Below are 23608 nucleotides of genomic sequence, written 5' to 3'. Positions count from 1 at the left end.
TGCAGATTCAAAGAACCATATAAAGTTTCAATATTTTTAACCTGTGACAGTATTTAGACAATATGTGTGTGTCATAAGATCCCTAAAGGATCGTCTTTAGACGCATGAATTGTTAGCACAGGTTAAAAAGTCCTCCTTTTATATAATAGACTTGTACAGCACTTTTGCAGAGGTATAATTTAAAGAAGAAACCTGCATTTTCTCATACTTAATCCTGTGGTTTTCAAGGTTGATGGTGATTTTTCTAAGCAACTAATTCCAAAAAATCTAATTATGGCTTGGCTATGTTAATCTTTTCTTGGCTTTGCATATTGCTCTATGATTGGGCGTTGAGATTGTGGGTACTAGCCTCAGGTTTGCTGTGTTAGCATATCATCTGTGTCACCTATCCTTAAAATGCCAGTGTGTAAAGGCCTATGGAATAAGGCTGGTTAGTGTCACCTTTGGGGCTAAACCTGATTTGTAAGTATTATAACATTCCTTTTTTTTTTTACTACAGTTAGCGTTTTAAATAAGTTTGCTTATTTGTGTATAGCAGCTTTATTTTGCTTAATTTTGTTAATATTTAAATATCGTAACTAAAATTCCTATCTAAATTATTGCTGTTATTTAGCATTTGGGCATATAGCTAAAATTATTGATTTCCTTTTTTATGAGGGAGAGGAGAGTGCATTGTCAACGTGAGAGGTGGTAGTGCATGTGGTTAAACATTACTCATTATTTGCACCTATTGACTGCATCAAACACTTACAAATCAAATAAAGCATAGGTGAGATGCAGAGTAAATCTTTTTACTCTGCCCCAACAACGTGCCTTAAACCAAACTTATGAAAAGTGTTCCTGCTGCATCAGTGTAAAGTTTCCACATTCCCACACCAAATATCCTTGTGAATTCTGAGCAAAACTGACAATTTAGTGACTATTTGTATTAAATTGTGGGACAGTTTTGTGTTGTGGACTTCTACCCACTTGGAACAATTTGTAGCCTAATCAACATGATGAAGAACATTTTGTGAATTGTGGCAGAGATGACAAAACCTAAATACAGGTGTGCTGTGCATTATTCCTGACCGAGAGAAAGAGCAGACAGTCTCTTTCCAGTCTTCTGCAATGACGCCCTTGAACAGGCTAGTGATTTAGATTCAAATCCAGCCAGACTGATATCATGCTAGTCTTATTATTCTTCCTTTTCCCCAAAAATCCATAGCTGTAGGAAAAAAACAGAATTTTCTTTCAGAACTTATACAGTACTTGATAATGTGATGTATTTTGTGTGTGGAATCACTGGTGAGCCTTCGTCTTACTGTCACATGGCACTGCCCATTTTCAGTTATGCTGTTCGTGGTAGCTACAATGCCAGAGCACGCAACCACCCCATCTCTTCCTGAATCTTGAAAACTTGAATTCAGATCCAATCTTGATTTTAAATTTGGTTTCCTGTAGCAGTAGGTTTGTCTGTCTTGTTCGGGTTCTTAGTAAGGTTGCAGTAAAATCCCGATGGGCCAGTTAACTTTCAGGATTGATGGTGCTCAGAGAAGGTCGCAGACTGGAGCAACCTATCTACAAGCCTGAGATGGTTGGCCTGGTTGGAGAGGGGAGAAGCTATAAAGAAAGTCGCACTGGAGAAAGTCAAATGTATTTCTGGCTACCATCTTTACCCTTGTGATTATTTCACTTAACCCTTCTGATTATTGCATTTACCAGTGAATCTGATAGTGTAAACTCCATAACAATAACTAAAAGATTAATTAAGAAAGGGGAAGATAGATTATGAAAGTAAACTAGCAAAAAATATAAAAACAGATAGCAAGAGTTTCTACAACTATATAAAAAGAAAAAGGGTGGCTAAAGTGAACGTTGGTCCCTTAGAGGATGAGACCGGGAAACTAGTGGTGGGGAACATGGAGATGGCAAAGACGCTGAACAAATATTTTGTATCAGTCTTTACAGTAGAGGACACTAAAAATATCCCAACACTGGACAAACAGGGGGCAATGGGGGGGGGGGGAGGAGCTAAACACGATTAAAATCACTAAGGAGATGGTTCTCTGTAAAATAATGGGACTTAAGGCGGATAAATCCCCCGGACCTGATGGCCTACATCCTAGGGTCTTGAGAGAAGTGGCGGTAGGGATTGTGGATGCATTGGTGATTATTTTCCAAAACTCCCTGGACTCAGGAAAGGTCCCGGCAGATTGGAAAACTGCTAATGTAACACCCTTATTTAAGAAGGGAAGTAGACAAAAAGCTGGAAACTATAGACCAGTTAGCCTAACATCTGTGGTTGGCAAAATGTTGGAGTCCATTATTAAGGAGGAAACAGTAACAGAGCATTTGGATAAACATAATTTAATAGGACAGAGTCAGCATGGTTTTATGAAGGGGAAGTCATGTTTGACAAATTTGCTCGAATTCTTTGAGGACGTAACATACAGGGTGGATAAAGGGGAACCAGTGGATGTAGTGTATTTGGACTTCCAAAAGGCATTTGACAAGGTTCCACACAAAAGATTACTGATCAAGATAAAAAATCACGGGATTGGGGGTAATATACTGGCATGGGTGGAAGATTGGCTATTTAACAGAAAACAAAGAGTTGGGATAAATGGTTCGTTCTCGGGCTGGCAATCAGTAACTAGTGGTGTTCCGCAGGGGTCAGTGCTGGGACCCCAACTCTTCACAATCTATATTAACGATTTGGAGGAAGGGACCGAGTGCAACATATCCAAGTTTGCCGACGATACAAAGATGGGAGGGAAAGCAGTGAGTGAGGAGGACATAAAAAACCTGCAAAAGGACATAGACAGGCTAAGTGAGTGGGCAGAGATTTGGCAGATGAAATATAATATTGGAAAGTGTGAGGTTGTGCATTTTGGCAGAAAAAATCAAAGAACAAGTTATTATCTAAATGGAGAGAAACTGCAAAGTGCTACAGTACAAAGGGATCTGGGGGTCCTGGTGCATGAAACGCAAAAAGTTAGTATGCAGGTGCAGCAGGTGATCAGGAAGGCCAATGGAATCTTGGCTTTTATTGCAAGGGGGATGGAGTATAAAAACAGGGAAGTCTTGCTGCAGTTATACAAGGTATTGGTGAGGCCACACCTGGAATACTGCGTGCAGTTTTGGTTTCCATATTTAAGAAAAGATATACTTGCTCTCGAGGCGGTTCAGAGAAGGTTCACTCGGTTGATTCCGGAGATGAGGGGGTTGACGTATGAGGAAAGGTTGAGTAGGTTGGGACTCTACTCATTGGAGTTCAGAAGAATGAGAGGTGATCTTATCGAAACGTATAAGATTGTGAGGGGGCTTGATCAGGTGGATGCGGTGAGGATGTTTCCACTGATGGGTGAGACTAGAACTAGGGGGCATAATCTTAGAATAAGGGGCTACCCTTTCAAAACTGAGATGAGACACTTCTTCACTCAGAGGGTAGTAAATCTATGGAATTTGCTACCCCAAAGAACTGTGGAAGCTGCAACATTAAATAAATTTAAATCGGAGACAGACAGTTTCCTTGCAGATAAGGGAATTAGGGGTTACGGGGAGAGGGCAGGGAAGTGGACGTGAGTCTAGATTCGGATCAGCCATGATCCTATTGAATGGCGGAGCAGGCCCGAGGGGCCGTATGGCCTACTCCTGCTCCTACTTCTTATGTTCTTAACTGGTAGGCAAGATATCTCTCTTTAAAATGTGAATTTCATACTAGAAATGTCATACTATTTGTACATGCAATGTACAAATGTTAGGCCTGCTTTAACTCTAAAATGAAACCTTTGAACAGGCAACAAGTGGTGCCTTTGCGCTGATGAGAAGATATCATCCTGCTGTCCCTTATTTTTTTCTGCATTATTGTAGCCATGTAATTCCTGAAGACATGAGACTGGTACCTGATGTGAGCCTCTCATAGCCACGTTGCTTACAAGTGTAAACAAAATGTGAATCAGGAATGTTGAGAATTTTTTTAGCAAAACATATATTTTTATTTGTAAATCTTTATTAATTGTTGTAGAGCTTTAGAAAAGCATCCATTTTATTTGTTAGTGTTTCCCATGTTATACACCATCTTTGATTGAGAGGTGACCAGTTCCCTGGTCTACCCCAGAATCAATCAGATGTGATCTTCAGGTGACTTTCCTTTTGAGTTTTGTTTCCTCTCTTTAGAGAAACATCTGTCCTTCACGCAGTGCATCCCCACTGTGGCATGTCTTCATTTAAGAAGTGATTTTGTGGTGATCATGGGTATCACCAAGTTGCCCCATCCGGTTTACAAGATCTTGATTTTTTTTTTGGCTTGGCTTGTAAAAAGTCCAATTCCTGTACAAATTCTCAGTGGTCATCTGTGTTTCTGTTGATTACTGTCAGTTGGACCTCATTTGAGTTTCCAAAACAAGGGGCAAGCAGCATAAACATTGCCAATATTTAGAAAGTAAAATTTACTGCTGCCTTTTCCTGAAAGCATTAAACTGTTTCTAAGTACAGTAGTGGTAAGACTCCAATTGTTAATCTTGTTTTAAAATGTTAGGTTAGAATATATGACCAAATTAAATTATGACAAACCTACTATAATTGTGAAACTAACAGCAGCAAATCGTGCCTGGTGCTGTATTTCTAGCTCTGTGTTTGATTGCAGGATGCCAGTGCAGTTGTGAAGGATGAACTGGCTAGCACTGTTGGTGAAGACACAGGTTCAGGCCTCAATCAAGAATCCCAGAAGTTTCAAGAGTCTCTTGCTCCCGGGAGTTCCCCAGAGTCGATCTGTGAAGAGGATGTCACCCTTGCCCTTAAAGAGCTGGATGAGAGATGTGAAGAGGAGGAGGCAGATCTGTCAGGACATTCAAGGTAGTTAGTTCTATATTACTCAGCTAAGAACAAGAGAAAGGATGCCAAGTAGAGTTATTTTTTCCAACCAGTACACTACTTTTTGTTGGTATGTTTTGTGCTGCCTGATTTTAAAAGGATCAAAGTGAAAGAGTAAGAGCCATGTCTTTACAAACTCACTGCAGTATGTATATTGTTGTAGATTGAATTTTTATTTCTATTCCTACCATCAGATTCAAACATTGTTCCAAAACAATTTTAAATCAAGGTTACATAATGTGAAGTGGGATTATATGGAGGTGATCATGTGGCATTAGTGTGATGATTATCACAGGATAAATGTAATAAGAATCAACATGAGCGTTTTAAGCTCCTTTCAAACAAGTGGCACAATGGTACAGCCAGTTTATACACTATATTCTCCATTGAAACTCTCTATGCATGACCTTCAAAGTAATTTTGATTTTATTTGAGTATTTGTGAAAGAAATGGGGTAATCTCGATCTTATTTTCAGTATTTATATTCATCAAAATATATATTAACATTTATCCCATTCCAATTCCCTTTCAAAGCATTGCTTCATTCAGCTGGGTACAAAATCCCAAGTTGTTTTTCAAAAGCCGCATATTAGATTCTGTTGATCTATTTAGCTTCTCTAACCAGAAGGGAACATTCGAAGGAAAGCAAACCCTTCCTGCTTCAGCAGCTTCAACCATTTTTTAAGCCATGTCCTGGGGATTTCTGTAGCTGGTGGAGTTTTACTTAATCCTGCATACATCGTGGCAAATGAATAAGCCATCATCCAAAGAGGAAATGATTGGATATTGTCTCTAAGATTAAGTTTGCAAGGTAGCCTCACCTAATTGGGTATATATATAAGTTTTTATTCTGGATTCCTACCTCATTTTCTTTTTCCAATCATCAGAGTCAGTGTTCTAGTGATGGGTGGAACTTGGATAAAAAAAATTGCTGTTTGTTTGATACTTTGGGTAAATATGTTAATAGTTAGCTTAGTGGATTGTTTAGTCTGTGCAAGTCTTTTCCAAAAAGTTATTGCAATTTCTCTTCTTCGCTTCTATCCACAGTTCTCGGCATTGATCCCTCAGCTTTGGAGCGTGGTTGTTATTTTTTTCCATTGTGTTCTTTTCTCAACCCATGCTGTTGCTCTGATAGAAGTATTTGTCCCAGTCAGGAGTCGGTTCCATTCCCTAGAATTGCATCTCTTGTCACTAGGCCTGTCCAGCAAAAGATGCGCAGCCTGCTCCAAAGTTTTAAAGCGCAGGCAAAAACGCCAAATAAACAAAAATATTGAGTATAGGATGTAGGAGTGTTGCACATCTTTGGGTCACACTACTTCAAAAGTGATGATCAAACTAGAATCCCATGTCCACTCACAAAGTTGGGGAGAAGGACTTGGTGTCATGCGCAGCCTTCTGTAACTCTCGTATACATTTTCAATAATGGCTGAAGCAGAAATAGCCACTGTGCCATCTTGCACCGGTAGACTGGCCCTTTCTCAGAGTATGGGTGGCAGTACTAAAACCATTTCCCATTAGGGCATCTTGTTTGGTACTTGGTCCAGAGGGTTTGGCTGTCACATTCATATCCATGCAAGACTTGTTGCTTGATTCCTTGGGTTTGCCTTCAAAGTATTGATTTCTCTGCTTAGTGAGGCACTGAATTTCATAGAAAGTTTATCCCCTTTGTCACAGATTCTAATCGAAGACAACAGGTCCCAAGACTCCTTGAGTTCTCTTCCCACAGTAATTTCAAGAAAGGCTTTTAAAGAAAGAATTTACATTTCTATAATGTCTTTGACAAACTCAGGATGTCCCAGAGCACTTCACAGCCAGTGAAGTACTTTTGAAGTGTTGTCACTATAGTAATGTAGGAAAACGTGGCAGCCAATTTTTGCACAGCAATGTTTCACAAACAGCAATGAGATAAATGACCAGATAATGTGATTTTTAATGATGTTGGTTGAAGGATAAATGTTAGCCAGGATACCCGGAGAATTCCCTGCTCTTCGAATAAAGCCATGAGATCTTCTACATCCAGCTGAGAGAGCAGATCAGGCACCTTTGACAGTGCAGCACTCCTTCAGTACTGCACTAAAGTATCAGCCTAGATTATGTTCTGAATTCCTGGAGTAAGCCACGGTTGACGTCATTTAGTTCTACTCCTTGAGTTAGTGACTGAAATAATGAAGAAACTTGCATCATATATTACTGTACTTGTATTAGCTTGGCTTTCGCAGGGGGCAGCAAACTGGTTTTGTTCCGTGCATTCTGTTTATCCATACTTCTAGGTCCCACCATATTTCCACAACTTGCACTTCAAGATGTGTATTGGTTAAAGCAAGATATTTTAATATCCAATACAACTAGATGTAAAATATCCAAGTTTGCAGACGACACAAAGCTGGGTGGGCGTGTGTGCTGTGAGGAGGATGCAGAGAAACTCCAGTATGATTTGGACAGGTTAGGTGATTGGGCAGATGCATGGCAGATGCAGTATAATGTGGATAAATGCAAGGTTATCCACTTTGGTGGCAAAAACAGGAAGGCAGATTATTATCTGAATGGCAATAGATTGGGAGAAGGGGAAGTGCAACGAGACCTGGGTGTCCTTGTGCACCAGTCGCTGAAGGTAAGCATGCAGGTGCAGCAGGCGGTTAAGAAGGCAAATGGTATGTTGGCCTTCGTAGCGAGAGGATTCGAGTACAGGAGCAAGGATATCTTGCTGCAGTTCTACAGGGCCTTGGTGAGGCCACATCTTGAGTATTGTGTGCAGTTTTGGTCGCCTTATCTGAGGAAGGATGTTCTTGCCATGGAGGGAGTGCAGCGAAGATTCACCAGACTGATACCTGGGATGGCAGGAATGATGTATGAGGAGAGATTGGGTTGATTGGGCTTATATTCGCTGGAGTTTAGAAGAATGAGAGGGGATCTCATTGAAACTTATAAAATTCCAACAGGACTAGACAGACTAGATGCAGGAAGGATGTTCCCGATGGCGGGGGAGTCCAGAACCAGGGGTCACAGTCTAAGGATAAGGGGTAAGCCATTTAGGACAGAGATGAGGAGGAATTTCTTCACCCAGAGAGTGGTGAACCTGTGGAATTCTCTACCACAGAAGGCAGTTGAGGCCAATTCATTAAATATATTCAAGAAGGAGTTAGATATATTTCTTAAGGCTAAAGGGATCAAGGGATATGGGGAGAATGCAGCGACAGGGTGCTGAATTTAGATGATCAGCCATGATCTCATTAAATGGCGGAACAGGCTCAAGGGGCCGAATGGCCTACTCCTGCTCCTATCTTCTCTGTTTCTATGATCCCTTTGGTCACTCTGAAATTGAGGACATTTGCATCCTTAATCATCCGACAGATTTTTTAATGTGAGTAAACACCTGCATTGCACTAAAACATGGCCTTACACCCTACAAATTCTGTCACAAGTAATACTGGCCTCCTTTCATCCTCTGGTTTTCCAGAATTTGCTTTCTGATCTCTCATGTGGAACTCCAGTAAAATGAGGAAAGCATTCTGTTTATGACTGGCCAGGATAGCAAACTACACTACTGAAGGAACGTTATTTACTCTGCTTGTTGCAGATTCGTTCATTTTATTCAACATTCGGACAAAGAATCACAAACATGCTATCTAAGGCTAGAGGCATGTGCCTCCTGGTAGCATCCAAAAGATTCCGTGCTTTTGGGAAAGGCAAGTAGGTACAGCAAGATTGAAGCACAGTACTATTTGTAGATCCTGGGGTTAATGGCAGCAGCCATTTATACAGCAGCAACTGCAATTTAAAATTTTAGGATTTCTATATTGTCACTGCATTGAAATCAAGACTCATTGCATCGCTATAGCATTCTTTCTGAGGATCTCCAAAGTATGGAACTCTTTCTCCCCCTCAGCCTGCACTCAACAGGCTTTTAAAACCCTTGCTTGGCTGCACCTAAACACTTCTGCTTGATTTGTCGCTTTGCATACTCTTTTTCAACCTTGGTGATGTCTTGAACTATTGGCCTTGCTGAGATTTATTATAAAATTGCTGTATCCATTAGATTAGAAAGCTTAAAATTTGGCATCAAGTGAATTACAGAAAGCCTTCCTGTTTTGTGTGAAGTTCAAATGGAAAACCCCAGCTAGTTAAGAATGAAATTCAAACCATTTTCTCAGTGTTGTTGTTAAATGCTTATTCTGCTGTACATCAACTGGACTGATGGAAGCTGGCTGTCTTATTGCTTTGTTCTGAAATCATTCATTGTTTTTATTCTGTTCAGTTATTTAATCACATTGTGGCAGAGCCACCAAGGGACTCTTATATGTATGTACATAATTGCCTTTAACAGAGTGAATCGGTACCTGTATTTGTTTGCTGTATGTAAATAACGCGGTCCCTTTAAGATGTAGACCGAACGCGATGATGTCATCACGCAGGTCACGTGACGTTCCCAACGGCGGGAAACGTGATGACGTCATGACGTCAGCGGGGAGGCTTCCAGAATCAGTCCTCGTGGAGTCGGCCTTAAGCAAACACCTGGGCCTAGAAATTCAGTTGTTTGCGCCAGCTGCTAGCGCCTTAGGAGGAGGAGAAGTGGGGTGCTAAGCGGCTAGCGCCCGGGCGCAGCGCAATCTGCGCCTCTCGCGAACTTCAGTTAAGATTTAGCGGCGGCGCAAAACCTTTGCGCGCGCTCAGCTGCGCGCGCAGATCCTGACGTCATTTCATGGTGCAACGCCCTTTGTGCGCCCCGAACCGGAAATTCAGTGGCGCCGGCCTATTGTGCGACTGGTAGAGGGGAACGGTTCCCAGTCGCTGCGGGGGGCGCTAATTAAAGGGGACTCCTCCTGCAGTATAAATGGCAGCCATTTTGCACCACTCCTTCTTTGTGAGAGACGGATCTTTGGAGCGAGACAAAGGTAGAGAGCTTTCTGGTTTGGCTCAACACCCGCACAGGTACTTGTGGCTTCAGGCCACAGCTTTGCACTTGTCTTTAACTTCAGTGTCATAGCATTGATTGGAAACATATAATGGGGGCTGCAATGGGTGGAAACGTTGGGCTTCTCCATTGCATTCAAAGGGCTCCGAGACGCCGTCAGAGAGTGCCAGTCATGGCCAGACGGAGAAGGGGCAACAGGCGTCAGCAAAGGAGGCCTTACCCACCCAGGGTATACCGCCAGCAGTTCTCATATCTGAACATCTCTGAGGAGCAGTGTGTTCGGAGGCTGCGATTCAGAAGGGCGGTGGTCACTGAGATCTGCCACCTGCTTCGCGGAGATCTGCAGCCACAGCTGAGGAGCAGGACGTCTCTGTCGGTGGCAGTGAAGATGACGGTGGCTCTCAACTTCTATGCCACCGGCTCCTTCCAATCCGCTACTGGGGACATTTCCAACATCTCCCAGTTTGCGGTACATTGCTGCATCCGCCAGGTGACCAATGCTCTTTTCAGAAGGAGACGTCAGTTCATCTCCTTCCCCATGACCATTGACAAGCAGCAAGAGCGTGCAATGGGCTTTGCAGCATTAGCAGGCTTCCCCATGGTGCAGGGCGCCATTGACTGCACGCATGTGGCTTTGCGGGCACCTCTAGAGAATGCCGAGGATTACCGCAACCGGAAGGGCTACCATTCGCTCAACGTGCAGTTGGTGTATGACCACAGGCAGCTCATCCTAGCTGTCAATGCCCGCTTTTCAGGCAGCAGCCACGATGCCTTCATCCTGCGCCAGACTTCTGTGGCAGACATGTTCGAGGCCCAGCCTCACCCACGAGGATGGCTTCCCGGGGACAAAGGCTATCTTTGTGCACCTGGCTGATGACCCCGCTCCGTGCGCCCAGCACCCCTGCTGAAGAGGGATACAATGAGAGCCATCAAGCAACCAGGAACATCATTGAGCAAACATTCGGCGTGCTGAAGCAACGGTTCCGCTGTCTTGATCGTTCCAGGGGAGCCCTACAGTACTCGCCTGAGCGAGTCTCCCATTTCGTTGTCGTGTGCTGCATGCTGCACAACCTGGCTATCCGCAGGACTCAGCCACTGCCAGCAGACATTGGAGGACCACCGGAGGAGGAGGAGGAGGAGGAGGACCAGCACAGGAGGGAGGCAGAAAGTGCAAGGGCCGCCCGTCGGCGGCTTATTGCAAGTCGGTTCTAGGCCCCCTCTCAGGGAATGGCTTGTGCCAATGGCAGAAGATGAATGTAGCCACTCCACAAGCCCTCAGCCGAGCAGGGCAACCAGGACTTCCAAAAGAAAGCATGGACAGTGCGATTTAAGAATTTTTTTTACTGTGATACCTCTGTGCCCTTCCCACATGACAAACTAATGGAGAGAAACCCCCCACCCAAAAACACAAATACACCAGTCTCGGCCTTTACAAGTAAAACAAATATACCAGTCTCAGCCTTTACAAGTAAAACAAATATACCAGTCTCGGCCTTTAAATATGAAACAAATACACCAGTCTCGGCCTTTATATATGAAACAAATACACCAGTCTCAGCCTTTAAATATGAAACAAATACAGCAGTCTCGGCCTTTATATATGAAACAAATACACCAGTCTCGGCTTTTATAAGTAAAACAAAACATTTGGCCACACCTTCTACTTTTTCCCCTGCGAGGGTGATCCGTTTCGCTTCCGTGACTGGCCCCTACCCGCCCTGCAGCTCCTCCTCAATGGGACCCCAGTGGTTGCAGCAAGGCTGGGGGAAGGCTGCTGAGGGTCAGATGATGAGACGGCAGATGCCCTTGGGGGTCGGCCTGGACCAGCTCTGGGACTCGAGGGGCCGGCTGCTGACTGCTCCAACTCTGCTTGGGCGGCAGCAGTCTGTCCAACAGCTGGTGGCAGCTGCAATGGAGGAGTGACAGTGTTGGCTGCAGGAATGCTGCCAACCTGACAGATCACAGGCACTCCCTGGTCGGCTGATACATTGGCACGCGCACGGGCCAGCACTGCAGCATGCGCAGCAATCTGCTGAGGCACAGACTGCTGGGCTGCTGTGGCACAGTGAGTGCCCCGGCGATGCCTGGCCGATCCAGCGAGTGTGGCAGCAGTTAGTGCCCGTGTGGCCCTGGTCTGTGTCTGCATGACAGCAGCCAGTGAATGCACGGCATGACTGAGCACTTGGCTAGAAGCCGCCTGTGAAGCAGCGAAGTCCTGCTGACTCCTAGCCTGTGCTGCCGCGATGTCCTGCAGACTCCTGGCCTGTGCTGCACTGAATTGTTGCAGACTCCTGGCCTGTGCTGCCCCGAATTCCTGCACACTCCTTGCCAGTGACTCTATGGAGTCAGGCATCCTTGCCACTGCAGCCATGAGATCAGTGTGCCTGCGCTCAGCCTGGGCGCCCATTTCCGCTAGGAGCCGCACCTCCTCTGCGCTCACCGTAGCAGGACTGGAGGCCACACTCACCCTCCGGGGAGAAGGCCGCTGAGCTTCCCCACCCCTCCCGCGTTGCTGCAGCCCGCTGGTCTCCGGATCTTCACTATCCTCCGACCCTTCCCCCCTGCTCCCCTCCAGGGAAGACGTGTCACCATCATGGCCATGGGCTGCCTCGGCTGAGGGTGTCCCTGATGGGCTGGCTTCCTCTTCCTCCTCCTCTATGTCTGACTCGGACACAGTGCCAGCTTGAGGGGCCGCCTCCTCACCTGGCGAGTCACCATCTGAAAGCAGGGAGGCACAAGAGTTGCTTTAGAGTGAGGACAGGGCGGCAGCGAGGGAGGCATTAGTGCTGCTGTGCACTGCATTGGTTCGATAGTGGCAAAGGATGCTGGTGTGAGGCGCAAGTGGAAAGGAAGAGGTCAAAAAGGTGATGACCTTACCATTGGTGCCCAGAACAGGGTCAGCATCTCCAGTGGCGACGGGGCCACTCAGCTGGCCTGCCATGATCCGCTCCACTCGCTGCTCGAGGTCGCTCAGCTGTTTCAGGTCAGGACGGCCTTCCCCCGGTCTGTCGCTGCTGTCTTCTGTTATGCGCCAGCTTGGCCTGCAAGAGAAAGGACCGCCTCTAAGTACAGTGTCAAGCCCTGATCTTGCCCGCACTGCCTCCCATGTTCGATTAGCCCGGACAGTGTCAAGCCCTGATCTTGCCCGCACTGCCTCCCATGTTCGATTAGCCCTGACCGTGTCGAGCCCTGATCTTGCCCGCACTGCCTCCCATGGTCGAATAGCCTTGACAGTGTCTAAAGTCCTGATTGTGCAAGTGCTTTTCATGACAGTCCCATAGCTGCTGGATGAGGGCTGGCCATTAGGGCTTTCAGACCTGTTTGGCCATAAAGTGAGGTGCACATGCAGGGATGAGGAGGATACTGGAAAGGGTACTCACCCTGACAACCCGAGTGAGGTCGTTGAATTTTTTCCGGCACTGGGTTGGTGTCCTGCCAACCACGCTGTTGGACGTGACCCTGTTTGCCACATCCCTCCATGCTTTCCGATATTCGGCAGGCAGCGGCCTCCTGCCACCCTCAGGGAAGAGGATATGGCGCTTGCGGTCCACTGCGCCAACCAGCAGCCTCAGGTCACCCTCGCCGAAACGCTGCGCTCTCTCCCTGGCCTTCTCCATTCTCCTGGGCGTGGAGCTGTTCCAGAAGCAGTGTTCAGGCCTTGCCTTAGGGCTGCAGTGTGCAGGGCGTGGCAGCCAAGCAATTCCACCCTCCCCCTTTAAATGCTGACCGGCGCCTGACTGTCTGCCCTCAATGAGCACTTCGCCGCACCTGCACTGCGCCCGCCTTCGGTGTTTGCGCCCCGGATCGCCGGCTTAGCGCCTAATGATAGTCGTGCATCGCCTGCTTTAGCGCAGCAGCAACCTCTTGGGGCGATGCAACTGAATATCGGCGAAGGTGGCGCTAAGTTGCGCCGGGCGCAAAAGTTAGCGAACGCCATGCTGTAGCGCCCCAAATGTGGCTATACTGAATTTCTAGACCCTGTTGTTTAGTTCTCTTGCGTTTTAACTGTTACTTCCACCAGTTTGTATTAAGCATCGTTTAATTACCAGAGTTGCCTGGTCTCAGTACTTCAGATAGGAATTTGGCAATTCCTACAGTGGTGACCCCGAATCTTCGGACGATCTTCGCGGAGGAAGCGAGGCGCAGTGACACGATGGATGCGAACGCAGTGGCTTTGAAGCTCCCTCGGTTTTGGGAACAACAGGCGGCCTCCTGGTTTGTGCAAGCGGAGGTTCAGTTCGAGCTTCGAAATATCGTGGTGGATCACACCCGGTATCTCTACGTGGTCTCTGCACCCGACAGCTCCACGGCTTCGAGGATCATCAACCTGCTGGAAAACCCCCCGGCCGACAGCAAGTATGATACCCTTAAGGCGCGGCTACTTCAGGTTTTCAGCCTCACGAAGGCAGAGCGTGCACGACGATTGCTCACGCTGCCCGGGCTAGGCGACTCCAAGCCGTCGGAGTTAATGAGCCAGATGCTCACACTCCTCGGGTCCGAACCACAATGTTTCCTCTTTCGGGAGGTGTTCCTGAGCCAGTTGCCCGAGCAGCTACAGGCGGCCCTCGCACGGTCGGAAACCGCGGATTGTGTGGCGCTTGCGGACGAAGCTGATACTATTTACACGGTCGTGCAACAACATTGCGCCACCTCGAGGCATCCTTCCCCACGGGACCCCGCCTCGACGCCTCCACCATCCGCCTTGTGTTATTACCACGCCCGTTTCGGCGCGAAGGGCAGATGCTGCCACCCGCCCTGCGGTTTCACGCCCAAGGCAACCAAAAAATACCAGCACCAGCTGCACGAAAGGAAGACCGAACCTGCAGTATGCCCCACGGCTGCGATGGCGATTGGCGACGCCGGGAAGTTACTCTATATCACCGATTCCATCACGGGCCGGCGATTTTTGTGCGACACGGGGGCGCAGTGCAGCATTCTTCCCACATCGCTCCTCGACATCCGGGCTGGGAGGCACGGGCTTCCCCTCCAAGCCGCCAACGGCAGTGCTATTCGTACATTCGGGAGTCGGCGGATCAAGGTGTGTTTCGGCAGGTAACACTTCCAATGGGAGTTCATCACCGCCAAAATTTCGCAGGCGATCCTCGGCGCAGACTTTTTATGCGCCAACGGCTTGTTGGTAGATTTAAAAAATCGTCGACTGATCAACGCCGCCACTTACAACTCCATTCCATGCGTTCGAGGTTCAGTCGCGTCGCACGCGGTCTCCTGCGCCTTGCCAGAGCTCAACGAATTCACCCGCCTTCTTGGCGAGTTCCCGGAGCTAACCAGGCCCACCTTCTCTGCAACGTCCGCCAAGCATGGTGTGGAGCACCATATTACAACGACCGGCTCCCCAGTCTACGCACAGGCTCGGCGACTAGAAGCCAGCAAACTCGCGGCTGCAAAGGCGGAGTTCGCCACAATGGAGCGGTTGGGGATTATTCACCGGTCGAATATTTCCTGGTCTTCGACGCTCCATATTGTCCCTAAACCCGGCGGCGGTTGGCGGCCCTGCGGTGACTACCGGCGCCTTAACGAAGTCACGACCCCCGATCGGTACCCCATACCGCACATACAGGATTTATACGCACATTTGGCGGGAACTTCGATCTTTTCCAAGGTCGACCTTGTTCGTGGGTACCATCAAGTGCCTGTACACCCCCAGGACGTCCAAAAGACGGCGGTCATTACTCCCTTCGGCCTATTTGAGTTCCTCCGAATGCCTTTCGGGCTCAAAAATGCGGCACAGGCGTTTCAGCGCCTAATGGATTCGGTGCTGCGGGATCTTAAGTTTTTATTCGTTTATCTCGATGACATCCTGATTGCCAGTGCCACCAAAGAGGAACACGTCAATCATCTGCACATCCTCTTTCGCCGCCTCCATCAACATGGCCCAATAATCAACCCGGCCAAATGCCAGTTCGGGCTACAGCAACTGGACTTCTTGGGCCACCGCATCACCGCGGAGGGGGCGACGCCACTTCGGTCAAAGGTGGAGGTGATTGCAGCATTTCCGCGGCCGCAGTCCGTCAAGGCCCTCCAGGAGTTCCTGGGTATGGTAAATTTTTATCATCGTTTTATTCCCAGGGCCGCGCAACTTATGCAGCCACTCTACGAGACCCTCCGAGGAACGTCGGGAAAGGAACCCCTGGTTTGGACGCCTGAGATGGTTTGTGCCTTCGGGGACACAAAGGCCGCTCTTGCAAATGCCACAATGTTGGCGCACCCACTGCCTGGAGCCACTATCGCTCTGACAACCGACTCGTCGGACTACGCCATAGGAGCCGTGCAGGAGCAGTGGGTCAACGGTATGTGGCAGCCGCTGGCGTTTTTTAGTCGCCAACTGCGCAGTAATGAGCGCAAGTACAGCACATTCGACAGGGAGTTGTTGGCGCTGTTTCTGGCCATCCGCCATTTTCGTTTTCTGTTGGAAGGGCGCCACTTCACCGCGTTTGTGGACCACAAACCATTGACGTTTGCTATGGCCAAGATTGCCGAACCGTGGTCAGCTAGACAGCAGCGGCAACTCACCTTTATTTCAGAGTTCACCACCGACATCCAGCACGTGGCCGGCAAGGACAACATGGTGGCTGATTGCCTCTCGCGGGCGACCGTCCAAGCCGTCCAGCAGGGAATAGATAGAAACATAGAAGATAGGAGCAGGAGTAGGCCATTCGGCCCTTCGAGCCTGCTCCGCCATTCAATGAGATCATGGCTGATCATCCAAATTCAGTACCCGGTCCCTGCCTTCTCTCCATATCCCTTGATCCCTTTAGCCTTAAGAAATATATCCAACTCTTTCTTGAATATACTTAATGAACTGGCCTCCACCGCCCTCTGTGGCAGAGAATTCCACAGGTTCACCACTCTCTGGGTGAAGAAATTCCTCCTCATTTCAGTCCTAAATGGCTTACCCCTTATCCTTAGACTGTGACCCCTGGTTCTGGACTCCCCGGCCATCAGAAACATCCTTCCTGCATCTAGTCTGTCCAGGCCTGACAGAATTTTATAGGTTTCGATGAGATCCCTTCTCAATCTTCTAAACTCCAGTGAGTATAAGCCCAATCGACGCAATCTCTCCTCATACGTCATTCCTGCCATCCCAGGTATCAGCCTGGTGAATCTTCACTGCACTCCTTCCATGGCAAGAACGTCCTTCCTCAGGTAAGGCGACCAAAACTGCACACAATACTCCAAGGTGTGGTCTCACCAAGGCCCTGTACAACTGCAGCAAGACATCCTTGTTCTTGTACTCGAACCCTCTTGCTACAAAGGCCAACATACCATTTGCCTTCTTAACCGCCTGCTGCACCTGCATGCTTACCTTCAGCGACTGGTGCACAATAACACCCAGGTCTCTCTGCACTTCCCCTTCTCCCAATCTATTACCATTCAAATAATAATCTGCCTTCCTGTTTTTGCCACCAAAGTGGATAACCTCACATTTATCCACGTTATAGTGCATTTGCCATGTTTCTGCCCAATCACCCAACCTGTCCAAATCGTGCTGGAGTTTCACGACATCCTCCTCACAGCATACCCTCCCACCCAGCTTTGTGTCGTCTGCAAATTTGGAGATATTACATCCAATTTCCTTGTCCAGATCATTAATATATATTGTGAACAGCTGGGGTCCTAGGACCGATCCTTGCGGTACCCCACTAGTCACTGCCTGCCACTCGGAAAACGACCCGTTTATTCCAACTCTTTGCTTTCTGTCCGCCAACCAGTTCTCTATCCAAGTCAATACCTTGCCCCCATCCCATGTGCCTTAATTTTGCACGCTAATCTCTTATGCGGGACCTTATCGAAAGCCTTCTGAAAGTCCAAATACACCACATCTACTGGTTCTCCCTCATCTATTTTACCAGTTACATCCTCAAAAAATTCCAGTAGATTAGTCAAGCATGATTTACCTTTTGTAAATCCATGTTGACTTTGTCCGATCCAATCACTGCTTTCCAAGTGCTCTGCTATTACATCTTTTATAATGGACTCTAGCATTTTCCCCACTACCGATGTCAAGCTTACCGGTCTATAATTCCCCGCCTTTTCTCTACCACCTTTTTTGAATAGTGGGGTAACATTAGCTACTCGCCAATCCATGGGTACCGTTCCAGAGTCTATCGAGTTCTGGAAGATGACCAGCAATGCATCTACTATTTCTAGGGCCACTTCCTTAAGTACCCTGGGATGTAGATTATCAGGCCCTGGGGATTTATCGGCCTTCTGTTCCATCAATTTTCCGAACACCATTTCCCTACAAATACTGATTTCTTTCAGTTCCACCCTTTCATCAGGCCCTATGTTCCCCGGCATCTCTGGGAGGTTATTTGTGTCCTCCTTTGTGAAGACAGAACCAAAATATGTATTTAGTTGGTCTGCCATTTCTTTGCTCCCCATTATAAATTCCCCTGATTCTGACTGCAAGGGACCTACACTTGACTTCACCAATCTTTTTCTCTTCACATATCTATAAAAGCTTTTACAGTCAGTTTTTATGTTCCCCGCAAGCTTACTCTCATATTCTATTTTCCCTTTCTTAATTAATCCCTTTGTCCTCCTTTGTTGAATCCTAAACTGCTCCCAATCCTCAGGATTATAGCTTTTTCTGGCCAATTTATATGTCCTCTCCTTGGATCTTATGCTATCCCTAATTTCCCTTGTTAGCCACGGTTGAGTCACCTTTTTTATTTTATTTTTATGCCAAACTGGGATGAACAAATTCTGTAGCTCATCCATTCGGTCTTTGAATGTTTGCCATTGCCTATCCACCGTCAACCCTTTGAGTGCCATTCCCCAATCAATCCTACCCAATTCGCTCCTCAGACCATCGTAGTTTCCTTTATTTAAATTGAGGACCCTAGTCTCTGAGTCAACTACTTCATTCTCCATCTTAATGAAGAATTCGATCATATTATGATCGCTCCGACCCAAGGGGCCTCGTACAACAAGATTGCTAATTAATCCTTTCTCGTTACATAATACCCAGTCTAAGATGGCCTGATCTCTGGTTGGTTCCTCGACATATTGGTCCAGGAAACCATTCCGTAAACACTCCAGGAATTCCTCCTCCACAGTATTGTTACTAATTTGGTTGGCCCAATCTATATGTAGATTAAAGTCACCCATGATGACTGCTGTGCCCTTATTGCACGCTTCTTTAATTTCCCTTTTAATGCCATCCCCAACCTCCGCCTTACTGTTGGGAGGTCTATATACCACTCCCACTAATGTTTTTTTCCCCTTAGTATTTCTCAATTCTACCCATACAGATCCCACATCATCAGAGCTAATATCCTTCATTACAATTGTGTTAATCCCTTCTTTAACCAGTAATGCTACCCCACCTCCCTTTCCTTTTTGCCTATCTTTCCTGAATATCGAATACCCCTGGATGTTGAGTTCCCAGTCCTGGCCTTCCTTGAGCCACGTTTCCGTGATTATTCACACATGGCAGCCGACCCGGAAACTCAGGCATTCCGTACTGACTCCTCTTGCCTCCAGCAAACGGATGTGCATTTCCACGCGGCGGGCACCTCCTTGCTCTGCGACGTCTCATTGGGGGATCCCCGCCCGATCGTTCCGTTTTCTTGGCGGCGGAAAGTTTTTGACGCCATCCACGGACTTTCACATCCTGGCGCGAGGGTGTCTCAAAAGTTGCTGGCATCCAAATTCGTCTGGAGAGGAATGCGCGGGGACGTCCGTGACTGGGCTAACACCTGCGTCGTTTGCCAAAGTGCAACGCCATGTCAAAGCCCCCTTGGCCACTTTCGAAGTACCGGAGCGCCGTTTTGACCACAACGTCGACCTCGTTGGGCCTCTTCCACCGTCGCATGGGTTCACACACCTCCTGACTATCGTCGACCGCACCACAAGATGGCCGGAGGCGGTCCCTCTGACGTCCACCACCTCCGCGGACGTCGCCAGGGCTTTTATTTCCTCATGGGTTGCGCGGTTCGGTGTCCCAACAGATATTTCCTCAGACCGTGGCCCACAATTCTCGTCCGAACTTTGGAACGCTTTAGGTTTGGGCACCAAGCTCCATCGCACCATGGCCTACCATCCACAGGCAAACAGGTTATGTGAACGCTTTCATCGGTCGTTGAAGGCGTCGTTGAGGGCCACCCTCCAGGGCACCGCATGGGCAGATAGGCTGCCTTGGGTTATGCTTGGGTTGCGGACAGCACCAAAGGAGGACTTGCAGTCTTCTGCGGCGGAACTTGTGTACGGCCAGCCACTCCGGGTGCCAGGCGAGTTCTTGCCGTCACCGACGAAGCCGTGGTCCGCAGCCGCCCAACTAGACGCCAACTGGGAAGCAGCCCAGTGTTTCAAGCCAATTCCGACGTCACATCATGGTTTGCCTGCCTCCCACGTGCCAACGGAGTTGATGCAGGCCAGGTTCATTTTCGTTCGTCATGATGCCCATCGCAGTCCACTCACACCTTATACGGGCCCTTTCCGAGTATTGCAGGCAGGTGCCAAGAGCTTTTTGGTCGACATCGGCGGCAAACCCGACCACATCTCAATTGACCGCCTCAAGCCCGCGCACCTGGATCTCGAGCAACCAGTCGAGATTGCACAGCCACCGCGTCGTGGTCAACCGCCTGCTGCTACCACGCCCGACCGGATCATTCCACCGGCCAGCTCCTCAGCTGCCCAGCAATTTCCTCTCCGGGAATATAGGAGTCGTTCGAACAGGCTCGTCTGACCTCCCCTTCGATTGACTTTCGCTGTTCAGGACAATTCTGGGGGGGCGCATGTGGCAGAGCCACCAAGGAACTCTTATATGTATGTACATAATTGCCTTTAACAGAGTGAATCGGTACCTGTATTTGTTTGCTGTATGTAAATAACGCGGTCCCTTTAAGATGTAGACCGAACGCGATGACGTCATCACGCAGGTCACGTGACGTTCCCAACGGCGGGAAACGTGATGACATCAGCGGGGAGGCTTCCAGAATCAGTCCTCGTGGAGTCAGCCTTGAGCAAACACCTGTTGTTTAGTTCTCTTGCGTTTTAACTGTTACTTCCACCAGTTTGTATTAAACATCGTCTCAGTACTTCAGATAGGAATTTGGCAATTCCTACAACATCATTTTTCTGAGCAATGTAAAGGATAAAGAACAAGTGATTAACCTCAATGCATACAGCAGGTGCAATGAGATAATTCACTCTTTAAAATGAAAAAAAGTGATTGATATATCAATTAACAGTGAACGATAGATGGCCAAGAGGAGATCTTAAGGAACTTCACAAATGTGAATCCCATTAAATTGATTGTGCTTGTAAATTGACATCCTTTGATGCATCCAACCTCTTGAAATAGACCCTACTTAAGATAATTAAAAATACTGTCTACGACAGCAAAAGATCTTATGACTTTTCCAAGAGAAAACATTTCACATAGTGTATGCAGCTACCAACTGCGTCCATATGCAGATAATCTGCCAGCTAACGCATAGTAGCTGTTCGACTGCACTTGAAAGAAAGTGCTGCTTAACATTTGTAGAAATGTTATCTGCATTAAGTAGGAACAGTCTAAGATATATTTACTCTGCATGTTTTGTAAGAATTTTCAGTAAATTTGAACAGTGAGTATATTCTTTTTATAAATATGATTTATTATAGTGGGTAGATTTGTTCCATTTCCTAGCTTTCTTTGGAATAAAAGATACATTGGAAAAAAACAAAAATCATATTGGCATGTCTATTCGGTTCACAGAAAATCTTTATAATGGTGATTCTGGTGTAAGAATAATTTAAGCAGTTTATTGATTTTAGCAGTAGTAAAAGATTTTGTGAGCTAATATATAATTGCTGCATCGTTCTAATTAAATATAATAGAGTAATGTTGCACCTAATGAGATTTGTTTGGGCTGAAATTAAAATATGCTCTCTGACCTGCAACATTATTGCCACTTGCTACTATGTGCATTACTCCTTTGAGAATTTCAGTGGTATTTCTGCACCAAAACAAAAAAAACAGTTTATCTTTCAGAGAATGCTCTTGTGTCCGTAGTTGTTTTCGCTTCTCAAATGATACTTGAAAATATTTAACATTAAGAATGCTTTCTGCAGAGATTCTGTATGATTATATATGCACCTATAGGAAAAGCTACAAAAAATCCATATTCAAAGGATTTATAACTAATTGCAAACTGTATTGCTGCAGTCATGAATTCAGGGATGTATACTGCGTATTTTTACGTCTCCCGCCCCTTTTTAGAGCTCCTTGCAGTCCTAAGTCACTGTCGTCTTTTAAGCTGGTCAAGTGGGAAGGCCTGGAGTTTGGGCTTCTCCACGACTGGTGTCAATATTGTAAGCTAACTGGGGACTGCTGAAGGGTGGAACTAGTCCTGGCACTTTTTTCTGTGTTAAAATGTCAGCTGAGGTCAGGTTTCAAACTGATCACCACCTCTAATTTGATGCTCCAGTGCTTTATTACAATAGTTGTCAACTGCCAAGAGAAATCTATTTACTAAACTGAATCCTTTTTAAGTTATGCCTACATTGTGCTGTTATTTTCTAAAGAAACAACCAAAGGACTAGGACAGCATCATAGCTCTGCAAGTGCTGATTTTAGTTTTAGCATTTCAGTTGAGACTTCAATAAAATGTTTTCCTGAACCATGTAAACTATATATATATACTACAATCTGTGCAATGAAATATTGTGTACCCCTACATGGGTTTGTAAAATAAATGAAGGAAAAAGTGCTATTTATAAACTTGAACTATTTGAAAAAAAGATCAAAAATTTCATTTCCAGCACAGCACTGTTTTCCAGTATAATCATAAATGCATATTGTTAAGAGGCTTTGGGATTAGAAGGTGAAGCATCAATGATGGTTTTCCATACGCACAATGAACCATTAAGTAAAATGTATAGAGAGTTAGTTTGCTACCTAATTTAGACCCTTTGCTTTGAGCACCTTCTCTGTTTCTTTTTCAGTCAAGATGAGGGAGACCAGGAAGGGTTTCCTGAGATTCAAGCCTCGCCACCACCATCACCCTTCCTCTCTGCTATCTTGTCTGCTTTCCAACCAGTGGCTTATGAGGATGAGGAGGAAGCCTGGCGTTGCCATGTCAACCAAATGCTGTCGGACACAGATGGATCCTGTGCTGTGCATACATTTCATGTGTTCTCTAGATTGTTTCAGGTCAGTGGTCTATTACCTGATTATAAAGTTTTTTGGTGGATTCAGGAAATACAACGGATGTGGTGTCCATGGAGTTTGTTTTACTCTCTTAAAGTTGTTGAAACTAAATTTAAGACAGTTGGAAGATTCTAATTGACATCATATAAGTTATCAATAATTAACAATTATATAAAGATATTATTGATATGAAAACAGACTGGGCTACCCTGGAGCAAATGCAACAAGTTCACCTTGGGATGTCAGAGTCTCTTGAACAAAATTATAATTTAAGTAAAATTAAAAGTGTTTTAATTTAAATCCCCTCTAAGCACTGCTTTTGGAAAATTTATAAATAGTGTATTCTGGCAGGGGTTACATTATGGGGAAGAAATTTCATATTTTCCCATTCTGAGAGGCAAAAATAATGGGCCGTATTTTGCGACCCCCCACGGGTGCATACGAGGTGCAATGGGGCCGCACAACTGCCGGTTTCAGGCATGCGAAGTTCATTAAATATATTCAAAAAGGAGTTGGATATATTTCTTAAGGCTAAAGGGATCAAGGGATTTGGGGAGAAGGCAGGGACAAGGTACTGAATTTGGATGATCAGCCATGATCTCATTGAATGGTGGAGCAGGCTCGAAGGGTCGAATGGCCGACTCCTGCTCCTATCTTCTATGTTTCTATGTAACCCGGCA

At 46.5% G+C, this 23608-nt stretch overlaps 1 protein-coding gene across 9 annotated transcripts in view; it reads left to right on the top strand.

Annotated features, from left to right (window-relative positions):
* fryl (furry homolog, like) overlaps positions 1-23608 on the top strand; it is a 599764-nt gene that overhangs the window by 514308 nt on the left and 61848 nt on the right. For all 9 annotated transcript variants that reach the window (XM_085969926.1, XM_085969925.1, XM_085969924.1 and 6 more), the window contains 2 exons: positions 4631-4839; positions 22724-22931. In XM_085969926.1, coding sequence (XP_085826052.1) covers positions 4631-4839; positions 22724-22931 — 417 coding nt within the window. The remainder of the gene's footprint in view (positions 1-4630; positions 4840-22723; positions 22932-23608) is intronic.

This window comes from Somniosus microcephalus, chromosome 2, assembly GCF_052327205.1.
Source record: "Somniosus microcephalus isolate GS21.2 chromosome 2, FLI_Smic_1.0, whole genome shotgun sequence".
In the NCBI taxonomy this organism is placed as follows: Eukaryota; Metazoa; Chordata; class Chondrichthyes; order Squaliformes; family Somniosidae; genus Somniosus; species Somniosus microcephalus.
The sequence above is the reverse complement of the archived record's forward strand: the minus strand, read 5'-3'. Positions and strand labels throughout refer to the sequence as shown.